At 43.8% G+C, this 16,511-nt stretch overlaps 1 protein-coding gene across 3 annotated transcripts in view; it reads right to left on the bottom strand.

Moving 5' to 3' along the window:
• Positions 1–2,414: 2,414 nt before the first annotated feature.
• The window catches only part of COBL (cordon-bleu WH2 repeat protein), a 370,310-nt gene continuing 356,213 nt past the window's right edge, over positions 2,415–16,511 (bottom strand). For all 3 annotated transcript variants that reach the window (XM_064290208.1, XM_023544235.2, XM_023544236.2), the window contains one exon: positions 2,415–4,455. In XM_064290208.1, coding sequence (XP_064146278.1) covers positions 4,438–4,455 — 18 coding nt within the window. In that variant the 3' untranslated portion in view covers positions 2,415–4,437. The remainder of the gene's footprint in view (positions 4,456–16,511) is intronic.

Raw genomic sequence — 16,511 nt, 5'->3', positions numbered from 1 at the left:
AGGGAGGGAGAGAGGAACAAAGGGAGGGAGGGAGGGAGGAAGAACAAGAGAGAGGGAGGAAGGGGTGGAGAGGGACGCAGGCAGGCAGCTCTGTGGTGAGTACAGAAACGCAAGGCTGCTGGCTCTTTCTGGGTGCTCTGTACCTCCAGGGCTTCAGAGAGTCCTTTCTACTGGAACATTCCCAAGCAGGCCCTTTATACCCTGCTTGGATCTTGCTGACTCCTGGCATTATCCCTGCTGAGCTGGGGACCCAGTGCTGCCTCCTGGTGCTGGAATACAGATGTGGGTGGGGGTTATGACATGGATGCTGGCTCCTGTCCTAGGACCTGGTGTTCTACTTGTCCGTGGAGAGCTCCATGACATCTGTTAGGAGAGGGACAGTTGGAGGGCTTTGATGTACTTGGTTCTCAGTCCCTTGGGAATTGTTCTTAGGTGTTTCACAGGACACAGATGCAGGTCACAGTGGCTTCTGAGGACCCTCTGAAAGAGACTGGAGAGGGGCCTGCTTGAGCACAACCTACCAGACCCACAACCCCAGCCCATGTGCCCCATCCAGAGTCTGTGGCATGACATGGTGCCTGGGTTGGCTAGAGGCCTCCTTATCTTCTCTCCTTTCTCCCTAAATCAAGTACACCCATCTCAGACACATCTACCAATCTCAGACACATGCCAGTCTCCCCTCATCTCCATTATCATTGCCATGGCCATATCAGTCTTCCCCTCCCCTGCCTGAACTCTTCTAGGCATCTCCTCACTGCTTCCCAGCTACTAGTCCAAGCCCTTCTATAGTGACGAAGTGTTCCTATGTAAAAAGAACACACTCAATTCTCAAGAGAAAAAAAGTGTCTAGCAAAGCTCTTTGTCTTGGGGAAATGCTGGGTCAAATCAGTACTTCTGAAATTGGTGTTGACATGAGCAAACCTTTCCAGACTAGGGCATCACCAGTGAAATACAATCACAGTGGCAACCCCAAACTGCTTACATGTTTTGGCTCAGGAAGTTTTCCTTAAATGGTTCACAAGTCAGGAAGATTTGAGGAATCAGAGAGGAATCCCTCTAGGACCCATCCTCTATTTTCCCTCCCTCTTCTCGTCCTCCCCACTCCTTTACCCAAGGGGGAAGTCTTTATTACATTGGCCAGATTCTGACATGCCACTTGGGCCCCATTTTGTACTGGGTGCTGTTGCTGTGCATTGACAGGTCACAGTCATGGTGTGGTCCTCTCTTAAGGATGGAGCTTATATGGATGTTAACCTCCTATTCCCTCGTCTTCCTTTTCCACCCACGAGGCAGAAGGGATCAATGGAATCACTGTCCACCAAACATGGAAGGAGGAGGCCTGCCAGGCATAGAGGTTTCATGCCGTGCATTTCTGGTAGGGGAAATGCACAATGCACACAGGGAGCTCTCATCAACTCTCAGGTGCACTGAATAAATTGGTGGTTGGAAGAGGACACAGGAAATGAGTGGAGGAATGGCTGAGATTAAGACTGGGTAGGGGAGGGCTAGGCCACTTGCAGGCTAAGGAGTTCAGATTTAATTCTGAGGGCAATAAAAAATATAAAGGGAGTGGTAAATGGGTTGTTTTAAGAGTGAGAATAACTAATGTGATCAAAGTGCTTCATCTTTGGACTACTTCCCTTTGGGTTTTTGCTCATCAGGTACATGGTGCCTTAGCTACCCTCAGGTTTACTGAAGTGAACGAAGGATAATAGAGAAAACACTCTGCAAAAAGATTAAAGCATGATGAAGAATGTTGTAATTATTTCATGTTGCACATCTCAAAACCCATGGCTTCAGCATGGCTTGAGGTATATAATGTGACACATTTTCAAAAGAGAGAAAAATTTATTGTAAAGTTGGTCCCTTCCTTTATGAGCCAAATGGTTGAAGATGGGGTGCACTCAGGTGGACAACCTTTCTCCTCCTCCAGACCCACCTCTGGGCCCCTCATATCGCCTATGCTCTTGGTCTGCTGGGAACAGGGCTGCCCTGGGGAATGTGCATACATGGTGGTCAAGGGCCAAGAGAGATACATACACTTTTGAATAATCACCAATTCTTCTCATTATAGATTAGATCGTGTTCCTCAAAAAGCTATGTTGAAGTCTTAATCCCTGGTATCTGTCAATGTGACCTTGTTTGGAAATGAAGTTTTTGAAGGTGTTATCAGTTAACATGAGGTCGTAACAGAATAGGATGGGTCCTAATTCCATCCAAATGGTGTCTTATAAAAGAGAACAGACACAGATGGTTGGAGAGAAGGATGGCCATGTCCCTATGGACACAGGTGCAAGCCAAGGAACACCAAGGATTGCTAGAAGCTAGGAGAGAGGCATGGAACAGATTCTCTCTCAGAGCCCTTAGAAAGAATCAATATGGCCAATAACCTGACTTGGCCATCTAGCCACCATAACTGTGAGAAAATAAAATTCCGTATTTTAAAGTCACCCACTTTGTGGTATTATGTTACAGCAGCACTAGGAACTAAGACACATCTGTGCTGGCCTCCTTCTTGTTCCTCTAAGTCTCCAGGCAAACGCCTGCTTCTGCACTTGCTCTTCTCTCTACCAGGAATACTTTCCACCATGGTTTGCTCTCTCATCTCCTTCAGACTTTATCCTCAAATGTTACCTTCCGTTGAGTCCTTTATCATTCCCTTTCCCTACTTGATTTTTCTATTTACCTCTTAAAAACCAAAAACCAAAACCTGTTGCTGTCGAGTTGATTCTGACTCATAGTGACCCTATTGGACAGAGCAGAACTGCCCCATAGGGTTTCCAAGGAGCAGTCAGTGGATTCGAACTGCTGACCTTTTGGTTAGCACTTAGAAGCATCTAAGTGGACTCAACATTTAGCTTATTTATCCTGTTTATGGTCTCTCTCCTCCACTGTAACATAAACTCTACAAGGGCAGAGGTTTTCTTGTTTTGTTATCTGCTGTAATCCAGTGCCTAGAGGAGTGTAGTCAGCAGGTTCTAAGTGTTTGTTGATAGACTAAATGAATTCCTGCTTTCTATTTTGGGAGTGGGATATCCTGTAACCTCCAAACAATTGTAGTATAAAGTCATGAAATTCACACAATTTCTGCAATTTGATTTTATTTGTGGCACTAAAAGACACATAGCAGAGACAGTTGTGGATAAGAGCAATTGGCTGGATGCTCTTTCTTCACCAAGGAAGTTTAGCAACCTTAATCAGACAATGCAAAGCTGAGATTCCATTCTACTTGATGCCCAGATTGTAAGGACATTAAAATGATGTAGCCATATTTGTTGTTCCATTAGAACAATGAACTTCTCTTGATTTCTATTAACCTCTTAAAGAGCTTTGATTCCAATATAACAAAATGTTTTAGGTCTATATATGAAAAATTACTACTGTAGTTAAACTCTGTTATAAATACTGATGACTGAACACCATGTGCTAGGAGAGGACTGGTATATAATACGAGGAGAGCTGCCGGTCTGTTGAGCAAAAGGATCAAGACTGAACTCAAATCATGAAATAATAAGCACAATTTTGATTCAACATCTGCAACATACAAACACCCAACATCCGCACCCCTCCGTCCTCTGAGGGAGTTCAGAAGGCCTCTGGGGAAGTCTGTGGGTCCCATACACAGCCCCTGTTTTGGGAGGCCTGCTATACTTCATAGCCCACTGGGGACCAAGTGTCACAAAGTGGAGTCCTGTTCATCCGACCGTCCACTCCAGTGTGGTCCTGGATCTCAGCCACCTGCCACCTTTGGGAAATTCAGAAATGCCCTACCCACATGATCACGTATGATCAGTGTTCTGCATGACAATAATTTCTTTAAAAACTCAGTGGACCGGATTATGGCCAATAAACCTCCAAGAGGTTTTAGCCCCAACTCTTTGAGGAATAAGAACCCAATCGTTTCATTATTACACTTTCACCTTTGAAAAATTCTCCCAACTCTTTCATTGTTATTACCAACACATGTAGCATCACATAGCCTATTACATTTAGATTGTTTCAACTGAATTTTTCCAGAATTCAAAAAATTTTAAACAAGTCAATGATTTTAACCATCTGTAGTAAAATCGTAAAGGTCCAAAATTGGTCGGAGGCCTGATTCTTTTCACTTTTTCCGTAAATCTAATCACGTGTTAGTGCTAGGTTGCAGCACTCAGATTCCCATTCACCTGCCAACAAGAATAGTTTATTGGCAATTTTGAATATGCAGAGGCAAAATACATCTCCTTGGCACACAAGCCTTGCAGCAAAGCAAAATTGTTACCTCCCTTTGAACCATTATATGGGAACGCTCTGAAAATCAACTATATGTATTTTGGCCTGTAGGCAAGAAAGTAGCATCAAATCCTGATGTTTCCTGCCACGTGGAGTCCTTGAGCGATGATTCTGGATGTCTTACAGGAAGAGTTTTTGCAATTATCTGACCTTTATTGGTATTCACACAAGCAAGGGTACCTGCAGTGAGAAAAATGTACAGTTATTCAGCATGTGTTGATAAGTCAAGAGAGCAGATATTTAGGCATTGAATAGCTATATACACAAAACCCCTTGACATATTACTCTTTGAACTCACTGAGATTTTTGCACTGACACCCATTCAGTTCATAGGTCCAAGGGGTAATCTTTCTGAAACACAAATACACCTCAATGTTTTCAGTGACTAGCGATTGCATTCACTGCTCTTGCATTGAATAAAGTATGGAATCCTCAGAGGCTGAAAGGATATAATGGCAGGTCTTTGCCATTCTCCCAGAGTCCTCTGCTTCCCTCACCCCCCAACCCTCTGAGCTTCCTCCTAGCTTCTGTGATCTTTCCCTTCTCTGGGCCGTTTTCTCAGGGGGTGTTTCTCTGTCAGGAATGCCACCCCCCCCCCCTTCTTTTTCTAGAGAACTACTGTTCTTTCTTAAAGAACAAGTTTTCCTATCACCTCTGTGAAAAGGACCTCCGGGGCTGGAGCACATCGGTCAGTCCCCTCTAAGCTCTGTTTGGGTGCACCCCACCTGGGATGCTTCCTAAAAGTCTGTCAATCTCACCACTGGTATCGGGGCTCCTGGAAGACAGGAACCATGGCTGAGCAATCACTCTGAGCCCAGTGTGTGGGACTCACTGAGTGTGCAGTAAATATTTGTGCCCTGAATAAATGAATGGAGCTTACAAGGTCCTATTCCATTAGATGAGAAACCCCAGACTTTCAGAACTCAGACGTCCACTGTTAGTTCAGCCCTGCTTCCTCTGTGATAGCCCATCTGTTGAGAATTTGATTTTGTGGACTTCTGAAGGGAATATTTCAGTGCCTCAAATGGGTTTTAAGGGGAGGGACAGATTCGTGGGAAGCCACGTGAAGAGAACATTGGATTTCCCATTGTTGTTTCACTGATCAACTCATTCTGAACTGAACAATGCCGTGGTCTGTACATTTCACCCACTTTTTAAATGCACTATCAAAGTAAATATTTGTGGACGCAAACAGAGTTCTCTTAACAGTAACAACCACAACAAACACCACCACAACAGCAAAGATACTTAAAATGTTTTTTGGAGTGCTTACTATGTGCTAGGCACCATCCCAAGTACTGCACAAGTCTTAAATTCATTTAAACTTCAGCTCAACCAAATAAGGGATGTGTTCTTGCCATTATTATTATTGGTACTGCATCCAGTATGAAGATGAGGAAACTGAGATCTAGAGAGGATGACTTGCCCCAGATCAAACACTAGTGAGTAGCACTGCTCAGCAGACAGTGTGGGACCCTAACTCACGACCCATGTGGGTTAACATGTCTTTTGTCTTGACAAGGTCCCCTCAGCCTACACTCATCTCCCTGTGCCTCCACCCATCGGCCCTTGGCTTCCAGTGCCTCTACACCCAGCTTGGACTCCCACCCTGGGCAGCCTTCCAAGGAAGCTTGAAAATGAGCAGGTGGCTATGATGCAGCACTAATGATAACAACTGTTTATTAAGCATCTTCTTTGTGGCAGACAATGGGTCAAGTCCCTTGTGTATCAGCTGTCATTTATCCCTTACGACAATCCTGAAAAAGAAAAAAGGTATCTCTTCCCATCTTACAGATAAAATGAAGCCTCAAGGCCCCAGAACCATTAGGAGGGACTCTAGGAGTCATCCCAGATGTGCTGACACTAAGGCCTACTTTCCCCTTTCCCCATACTAGGCTTTCATTTCTGTTTGGTACATGACTAGGAGTGGAATGGCTAGATCATATGATATTTGTGAGTTTAACTTAAGAAGCTACCAAATTGTGTTCCAAAATGGTGTACCATTTTACATTCCCATCTGCAGCTTGTTTGAGTTTCTGTTGCTCTCCATACTTTCCAAGAGTTGGTATTGTCATTTTATTTTTTAAATTGTAGCCATTTTAGTAGGTATATAGTAGTACCTCACTGCGATTTTAAGGCGGGAGACCCTCAACGAGATGGACTGACACAGTGGCTGCAACAATGGGCTCAAGCGTAACAGCCATTGTGAGCATGGTGCAGGACCAGGAAGCGTTTCGTTCTGTGGTAACAAAGGTGTTGCTATGAGTCGGAACCAACTCGACGGTACTTAACAACAACAATCTTTGACCAAGTGTCTTCAAATTCTTTGCCCATTTTTTATTGGGTTGTTTTCTTATTACTGAATTTTGTGTTTTTTTATGAATTCTGAATGCTGTTGTTGTGTGTTGTGGAGTCAATTTTGACTCACAGTAATCCTACACGACAGAGTAGAACTGCCCTATAGGGTGTCCTAGGTTGTTATCTTTACAGGAGCAGGTTGCCAGATCTTTTCTCCTGCACAGCCGCTGGGTGGGTTTGAACCACCAACCTTTTGATTAGCACACTAGCACTTAACCACTGTGCCTTATGTTTTCATTCTCGTAGCAACGTGCTTTTTTGGTTTTAATTTTGAATACGTCCAATTTATCAATTAGTTTTTTTAATGGACTGTGCTTTTGGTTTTGAACGAAAGAAACTTTCACCTAAATCAATGTTACAAATATTTTTCTCCTAGATGTTTTATAGATTTAGGCTTTCACGTTTACATCTATGACAAATTTGGAGTTATATGGTGTGATCCCCATGTGTCTGTCAGTTCATTACTATATATACAGATATCTAACAGTTACTGTGTAACAGTTACAGCACCATTTGTTGAAAAAAGTGTCTTTTCTCCTCTGATTTGCCTTTGTACCTGTGACAAATTACCTTTGCCAAAAACCATTTGTCCATATACTTGGGTCTATTTCAGATTCTCTATTCTGTTCTGTCGATATATTTGTCTGCCTTGATGCCAATATCACATTGTCTTAACTATGGCTTTATGTTGTTGTTGTTGTTAGGTGCCATTGAGTTGATTCTGACTCATAGCGAACTTATAAGACAGAGTAGAACTGCCCCATAAGGTTTTCAAAGGAGCGACTGGCGGATTTGAACTGTCGACCTTTTGGTTTGCAGCTAAGCTCTTAATCACTACACCACCAGGGCTTTATAATAAGTATCGAAATCAGGAAGTGATAGTCCACCAACTTGGTTCTTCTTTTTCAAAGTAGTTTTAACTACTCTAGGTTCTTTGCATTTCATATGAATTTTAGAAACAGTTTGTCAATTTCTACAAAAAGACTATAGGAATATTAAGATTACATTGTATTTACAGTTTCAGTTGGGGAGAATAGACATTTAACATTATTGAGTCTTCCAAACATTACATAACCCAAACCCACTGCCGTCGAGTCGATTCCAACTCATAGCGACCCTATAAGACAGAGTAGAACTGCTCCGTAGAGTTTCCAAGGAGCGCCTGGCAGATTCAAACCGCCGACCTCTTGGTTATGAGCCTTAGCACTTAACCACTACTCCACCAGGGTTTCCAAAACATTACACACGCATCCATTTTTCTAGATCTTCTTGAATTTCTCACAGCAATGTTTTGTAGTCTTTCACATCCTTGGTCAAATTTATCCCTAAGTAATTAATGTTTTTTGATGCTCTTGAAAATATATATTTTTTAAACTTCAATTTCTGATTCTTTACTGCTAGTACTTAGAAATACAATTGTATTTGTAATATTGCTGTATCCTACAGTCTTGCCAAACTACCATTTTAACAGCTATTTTGTAGATTTCATTGGGTTTTCTACATTGACAATCATATGGTCTAAGAAAAAAGACAGGCCTCCCTCTCTTAATCTAGATGCCTTTATTTTTCTTTTTTTCCTTGTTGCATTGGCTAGAAGCTCCAGTACAAGGTTGAATAGAAGCAGTGAGAACAGGCATTCTTGCCTCATTTCTGATCTTGTGAGGGAAGGTATTACTCTTCCATCATTAATTATGAAGTTAGCTGCAGTTTTTTCATTGATGCCCTTTATCAGTTTGAAGAAGTTCTATACTCTTCCTACTTTGGAGAGACTTTTTTAAGAAATGGATTTGGACATTATCAAATGCTCTTAATGAGTCTTTTGAGATGATCATATGGTTTTTCTTTTTTAATTTGTTAATATGGGGAATTACATTGTTTTTCAAATGTTAATCCATTTGTATATTGTTAGATTCGATTTGCTAAATTTCTATTAGATTTTTTACATCTATGTTCAAGAGGGGAAACCCTGGTGGCGCAGCAGTTAAGTGCTACGGCTGCTAACCAAAAGGCTGGCAGTTTGAATCCACCAGGTGCTCCTTGGAAACCCTATGAGGCAGTTCTACTCTGCCCTATAAGGTCGCTAGGAGTCGGAGTTGACTCGACAGCAATGGTTTTTTTGGTATGTTCATGAGAAATATTAGTCTGTAGTTTTAGTTCCTTGTAATATCTTTGTGTTGTTTGGTATCAGGGTAATACTGGCCTCATAAATGGAGTTGGGAAGTTGTCCTCTTTAATTTTCTCTAAGTGTAACTATTTGGTAAATGTTTCTTTGTCGTAGAATTCACCAGTGAAGAAGCCTGGCAGATTTTTGTTTTTGGTTTGTGTGTGTGTGTGTGTGTGTGTGTGTGTGTGTTGGGGGGAGGGGGTTTTAACCACAAATTAAACTTCTTTAATAGATATGGGGCTATTCAGGTTATCAATTTCCTCTTAAGTGAGCTTTGGTAGATTGTGTCTTTCAAAGAATTTGTCTATTGGCATAAAGTTGTTCATAATATTAACTTAAAATTCTTTAAATGTCTGTAGAATCTGCAGTAACGTTACCTCGCTCCTTCCTGAGAGTGATAATTTGTCTCTTTGCCGATTTTAACATCTGTGTCCATTTTAAGGGGCCCTGGTGGTGTAGTGGTTAAAGCAATCAACTGCTAACTGAAAGGTCGGTTGTTCAAAACCACTAGCAGCTCTGCGGGAGAAAGATGTGGCAGTCTGCTTCTGGAGACGCTCACAGCCTCGGAAACCTTACGGAGTTGCTATGAGTCAGGGCAGACTTGATGGCAGGGAATTTGGGTGTCCATTTCATGGTGGTTTTGACTGATTTTCACCATATAATAAGTTCATATTGACCTGTCTCTTTTCATGCCTGGTTTAACTTTACTTGATGCCAGACATTGTCAGTTTTACATTGTTGCATGCTGGATATTTCTGTAATCCTACAAATACTTTTGAGGTTTTTTTTCTGGGATGCAGTTTTGTGGAAATAGTTCGATCCTTTCACGTCTTAGTTTTAAGATTTGTTGGGCACTTTTTTTTTATGAGAGCCATGTTAACTGAGTCTAATTATTGTCTAAACCCTAGTGGCTTAGTGGTTAAGTGCTATGGCTGCTAACCAAAAGGTTGGCAGTTTGAATCTACCAGGTGCTCCTTGGAAACTCTACGGGGCAGGAAACGCTGTCCTATAGGATTGCTATGAGTCAGAATCGACTCAATGGCAACGGGTTTGGTTTTTTTTTTTTGGTTTACTGTTGTAAAACCCTTATGAGAACTCTACCCAATGCCCAAGAGTTGTGAGGTTTTCTAGTCTGGCTGGTGGCAATAGTATTCTCAGCCTGTGTGAGCTCTGAGCACTGTTCCATCTAATCCTAGCAGCTGGTTCTCGGCCTCTCTCGCATGTGCTGTTCAGGACTCCACTGAACACTCCTGGGGGGACCCTTTGCAGGTCTCTGGAACTCTCTCTCTGTGCTACAATCTCCTCTTCCCTGCTCTATCCTGTGAACGTGAACTGCCTTGGTCTCTCTGAACTCTCAGCTCTGTCTCCTCAACTCAGGGAGGCTGCTGGTCTCCGTCCCGTCCAAGTCCCCTGGCCTTGTGCCATGGCTTAGAAACTCCAGGCAGTGAGCATGATCAGAGGGCTCACCTCATTTGTTTCTGTCTCTCAGGGATCACTGTCCTCAGCTGCCTGATGTTCCGGGTATGAATCTGTGTTGTTTCAGGTGGGATGGTAAATTCAGTCCCTGAAACTCTATCTTGGCCAGAAGCAGATGTTCCCACGAATTCTTTTCAAACAGGTGAAAATGGAACATGTTTAACAGCTTAGCTTTACTTCTCTGTTTCCTTTTGCACTGCCAGCAGCATGGCTTGGTCCATTTCCTCTCTGGGCTATTACAGTGTCTTCTGACTTGCCCTCTCTACGCAGGCTTCCTCTTTTCCAACCCAGCCTACATACCAGCTGTGCAAACGCAACTCCTCCTTTGAGCCAGATAACACAAGTAACTGTAAATCACCATGAAATGTGTGTGTGGGTGTGTGGTGCAAGTATGTAGATTCAGATAACCTGAGAACTGTAAATTTTATGTAACTATTTCGGTTTCAGTTTCCTTCTCCCTCTAATAATTCTTGAACTTTGTCCAAAACCATACTCAAAGGCAGCGAGGTGAGGACTATAAAAATGGGCTTTCAACTCATCAAACGGTATCTTTAAGATATGTGTATTTTACTGCAGATACGCTTTCTCTCAAAAATAACTACACACAAATATTAAACTTGAACCATATGCATACTAAAATATTTAGGGATGAAGCAGAATGAAGTTTGCAATTTACTTTAAAATGCATAAAAATAATTTGTGGGTGGGTTGAGGGGTAGAGGAGCCCTGACGGCAGAGTGGTTAAGAACTCAGCTGCTAACCAAAAGGTTGGTAGTTCAAATTCACCAGCTGCTCCTTGGAAACCCTATGGGGCAGCTCTACTCTGTCCTATAGGGTCGCTATGAGTTGGAATGGACTCGATGGCAATGGGTGTGGTTTTTCTTTTTTTAGAGGGGTAGATGGGTGAATAGATACATGATCAAGCATATATAGTAAGACATTCTTGTAAATTTCAACTTCTCTTTATCTTTGAAAATTTTCATAACACAATGAAAGAGAAAAATCCTTTATAAAACAACAAAAACGGTTTTGATGTTAAACTGGATTTATCAAAAGTCAGTGGGAGAGGCAGCTGTGAGGCCTAGCAAACGCTTAGGTGGCTTTGATTCCTTGTAACAGAAAATGCAAGCTCCACCTGCATTTGAAACAAGGACTATGTAGTACTTAAGAGCACGCACTTGGGAGTATGAATTTGTATCTTGTCTGGGTGAATCTCGGAGAGCTGCTCACTGTTTGTGCACTCCGGCTTCCTTCCCTAGTAAAATGAGAATGATGATATCTATGTTATAGAGTTGCTACTGACTCATAGCGACCCTATGGGACAGAGTAGAACTGCCCCACAGGGTTTCCAAGGAGCGGCTGGTGGACTTGAACTGCCGACCTCTTCGTTAGCAGCCAAACTCTTAACCACCATGCCACCAGGGTTTTCATGTTATAGAGTTGCCATGAGGGATGAATAAGATCATCTCTGCAGAGGGCTCAGCACAGCGGGGCTTGCACTGTACCCTGGCACATCTTCACCACCACTTCACTGAGCTGACCCAGTGTTGGGTCTAGATAACAGCTATTATCAAGGTTGGGGGATGAGACAGTAGACTGCTCGGGTGTACCTTGCTCATCTGCAATGGGTCTCTTTCTGGAGGCTGTTACACGTTGCAAAGGTAACTGTCTCAGGGCAGAGGGATAAAAAGGAGGGTGGGCCAGCGAGGGAAACAAAAGGGTAAGATAGTGAAGAAAGATGGGGGCTGATGGCCATTCTTTACTGGCACAGACAGCAGCCCTGCTTAATACCGGCCTGGCAACCTCCACATCATCACTACATGAGTCCTGTGCTGGGAAACATTTGAGCCAACGCCTGGATTGACAATCTGGAAGGTAAACTCACCACCATTATAATATCAGTATGATGGCTGGATTGAGATTTGAAAAGTTCTCAGTAAATTAACAAAACATTTAGGGTGGAATAGGAAGATTCCTGAAAATTGATGCAAAAAGCCAATTGCAGAAAGACAGTATTACAAAGATCTGTCCAGGTGACAATTCAACAACCAAGAGCTTGGTGATTTTTTAGTTCACCACGAATGTAGTATAAAGTGATACTGATGGCCAATAGTGTCACCTAAGCTTAGACCACCCTGAAGAGAGATAGCTATCTAGACTGAGATAAGGGAAAGCTTTGCTGTGAAGTGCCTGGTTACCTGATCAATGGACCAGCACCAGGTGGGTGTGACCAGACAAGGGCTTTCAAGGACGAGCGAGGGCGCATGTCCAAGGAAGAGTACGTGCTGTAAGGCACGGGCTGGAAGCATGGTATTGGGAGATTCCCTGGAGTTCCAAAGGTTCTAGGCTTGCCAAGCGATTCCCTTTTTATTTTGGTTGGATAAGAAGAAAATCAATGGAGGGATAAGGCTTGCAGCTCAAGGTCAAGGCCAACACAGAAAGCTGTAAAAATATTCAAGTTTTATTTTACTTCTATCCCTGCCAGGGAGAATGACATTTTTATGAAAAAAAAAAAAAAAAATGAACAATGGTGATAGGGAAATGGTTTTGGGGAGAGTAAAAAAATTTTAAGAGAGCAGTGGGATTCTCTATGTAGCCTCCTGCCTTCCAGCCTGGGCCAATCAGATCCTAGGGCACTGCCAATTTCTCAAGGGAGCCAGCTACACAGCTGTTGGCTAACTTAGAAGAATACACATAGGACCAGTGATGGGAGACTGAAGATGGACAAAACTCCTCTGACTTTCCATAAGGGAAAGAAAGTAGCTGCTTCTAGAATGAGGTGGCTTCTTGGCCGGATTTACAATGATTATGAAATACGTGAGTTATGAAGACGTGGAGACCCGGTCGCGCAGAGCTACTAATCTGGTGGGCCAAGGAAACATGAGTTCTCTCTCTCTCCATTCTTCCAGTAAATAGTTATGGAATATTTGCTATGTGCCAGGAACTGTGCCAGGAGCTGGGGAGACTCATGGAGCTTCTGGTGTGGCAGGCATTAAATACAAGTTACACTGATTGTTACAGAAACCATGCTGTGATTAGTATTATGAAGGAAAAGTTGTGTGATTTTCTAACAGCCTGGGGAGTTACGAGAGACTTTCTGAGGACCTGAGGCGACTACAGGAACAGAACGTGAAATATGAGTGGGAGTTACCTGGCAAAGGGTTGGGAACAGCTTTCCAGGAATGGGAAGGGCATTTGAGAAGGCTCTGAGGGGTCACGGGGCCCTGGTGGAGCAGTGGTTCAGAGTTACAGCTGCTAACCAAAAGTTTGGCAGTTCAAATCCACCAGCCACTCCTTGGAAACCCTATGGCACAGTTCTACTCTGCCCTATAGGGCCGCTGAGTTGGAATAAACTCAATGGCAACAGGTTTTTTTTGGTTTTGAGGGGTCACAGCATGAGAGGGTCTCCTGTGACAAGCTTCCCTGTGTTCTGCTTGCAGTTGTAATGGGCAGAATGATCACAGCACAGGGTATACAAAACCAGAACTGGCCTCTATGTACCTCTAAACTCTTTCAGCTTAACCAAAACAAAGTTTTACGTCATGAGCAACATGAACCCAGTGTGTGACACAATTTTTACTCATGGTTAGTCTTCATGCTCTGACATAAATCTCTATTTCTGCGTTATAAGGACCTTGGATCTCTCTTACCCACATGTTAAGACACTTAGGCTTAGAAAGAAGATGTCCCCCCTGCACAGTTTTGGGTTGCATGGGCCTCTGTGGAGACAGTGACACTCGTGAAACAATTTCCCACAGGTCTCCTGACAAGGCCGGGCGTTGCTGCATGCAACACGGTGGTTTGCATCAGCTAGTTCCTGCAGTGGGAAAGCTGGCATCTGTGCGGGCACAGCAGGGAGCAGAGACTGGGTATGGCTTTTGTGAGGCATTTTCCAAAGTGGTTGGGAACTGCCCAAGTCTGGTTGATAAGATGTCTGCGCTCAGCAGTGGCGCTGACCTCGTTAAGGCCCCGGGTAAGTGATTTACCATGTCTGCGTTCACTCGCCCGTCTGTGCCATGGACGCTGCAGCCTTCCTGTCCAGGAAGGAGACTGACTAAACGCTTGCTCTGCTACCCTCCTAAGAGGAAAGACGTGACACACGAGGAAACTGCCTTGGAGACTTTCATCATGCTTCTCTTTTTGAAAACTTCCCAAGGTCAACAAAGAATGTACCAAACCAGTTGCTGTTGAGTCTATTCTGACTCATGGCGATCCTGTGTGTCAGAGCAGAACTGTGCTTCGTACGGGTTTCAGTGGCTCGTTTTTCTGAAGGAGGCCATCAGGACTTTCTTCTGCGGTGCCACAAGGTAGACTCCAACTGCCAACCTTTGTTTCAGTTTGTAGCCGAGCACATGAACCGTTTGTACTACCCAGGGACTCCCACAACGTGCACACCTCTCTCTTTTCTTGGCTGAGAGCTCTCTGAGGGCACAGACAAGGGGTCATCTTTCTCTCATCAGTGGCTTCCACATGCCTGGATCCTGGGGGACTTGTAGGCGATGCTCGCTGAGAGAATGGCAGGATATGTGGATGTTTTAAACATAAACCAGGATTAAGAGGGCACTTGGTGTAAATTCCAGGCTCTCTGAAAGAATGCATTTTAAACAGCCATCTAAAGCAGTCAGAAGCATATACTTTTACCTTGAATAGAAGCGTAGGGTGAAGTGGAAGAAAATCAGACCCTAGGGGGTAAATCTGAAGGCTGCATTCAGGAGGAGTGGGTGGGTTTTGTACTAGAGAGGTGGCAGAAGACTTTGTAGAGCTGCAAAAGCTCTTGTTTAGAGTTGGAGAAAAAATACATAAAACCAGAAATTTCTTCAACAACCACAAATACAGTGGCAGAGAAACCATTTGCTTCACACACTATGGAAGGCAAATATATTTTCAGTTGTTTTGAAGTATGGCAAAGTCCTTTCTACAGGGAGTATCCCTAGGTGTCCCTGGGTGGTGCAAATAGTTGAAGTGTTTGAGTGCTAACTGAAAGGTTGGAGGTTCCAGTCCACCAAGAGGTGCCTCGGAAGAAAGGCCTGGTGACCTACTTCTGAAAAATTAGCCATTGAGAACCCTTGAATCATTGGTCTACTCTGACACACGTGGGGTCGCCATGAATTGGAACTGACTTGGAGGCAACCGGTTTTACTGGTTATCCTATAGAAACAAACAAAAAACAAACCCATTGCCATAGAGTCAATTCTGACTCATAGTGACCCTGTAGGACAGTAGAACTGCCCCATACAGTTTCCAAGGAATGCCTGGTGGATTCGAATAAAATCAACCCATAAAAATACCCCTCTGATCCAGGATCCAGGATGTTCTCCCAGTAACAACTGTCCTGGAGCCCTCACTGAATACCCAAGAGAGGAAGAAGGGAAATCTACACGTGTGAGTGCCAACGGAGAGCCCAGCCCGCCCATCATGGAGCCTGTAGACCCCACATTTGTGGCATTTTCCTTGCAGTTACATAGCTTTAAAAGCTCAAAAGGTGAAAGGAATCTAAACATCAAATAAGTGTCATCGAATGATCTGATGCCCAAGTGGCCTCCACAGCCCATGTAGCAGCAGAAAAGCACCATCTAATCTGCTGGGAAAACGCATCATGGTCCCTTGCTGCCCGAGTGGCAGTGTCTCCCATGGTGCTACAGATCTACTGCTCAGCACAGATGGAGGAGATTGAGGGCAAGCTCTTAGAAAGGGAAGTCAAGCCAACACCTCCACAAGGTGAAAGTCTTGGTTCCAGGTGAAGCTACTTGGCCAGGCTGTGCCTGGATGCCCCAGTGGCGACTGAACCAGGCTGCGTGAGGCAGCTCTGGCGGGAAGTTCACCAACCAGTTCCTGACCTCCTCACTCACAGTTTCTTGGGCAGGTTTTATATGCTTCTGTGATGAACAGTAGAAATGGGCAGGTGAAGGCCCTGGGTCATTTGGACGTAATAGTGATAAAGACAGTGAAAGGGACATGCATTCCAATGTCAGATTCATCCTTGTCACTCAGGGCCAGCCTTCCAGCCCAAGGAAAACTATTGAAGGCATCCAAACCTCAGAATTGCCATAGTCACATTTATTGCACAGAACTTTTAGGGGTGGATAAGGCAGGTAATAGTGCTTAGACAGATCTATGAAACAATGAAAACCTGGGTTTTGAAATGCCATTTGAGGTAGCTGAAATGACCTTGCTATCACATTAGGAACAATACCCTGGGCTCCTACCCAAGCCAGGACGGGAGAGCCCTGATGACCTT

The sequence above is a fragment of the Loxodonta africana genome, chromosome 8, assembly GCF_030014295.1.
Source record: "Loxodonta africana isolate mLoxAfr1 chromosome 8, mLoxAfr1.hap2, whole genome shotgun sequence".
Lineage (NCBI taxonomy): Eukaryota > Metazoa > Chordata > Mammalia > Proboscidea > Elephantidae > Loxodonta > Loxodonta africana.
This window is presented reverse-complemented; position numbering and strand designations above follow the sequence as displayed.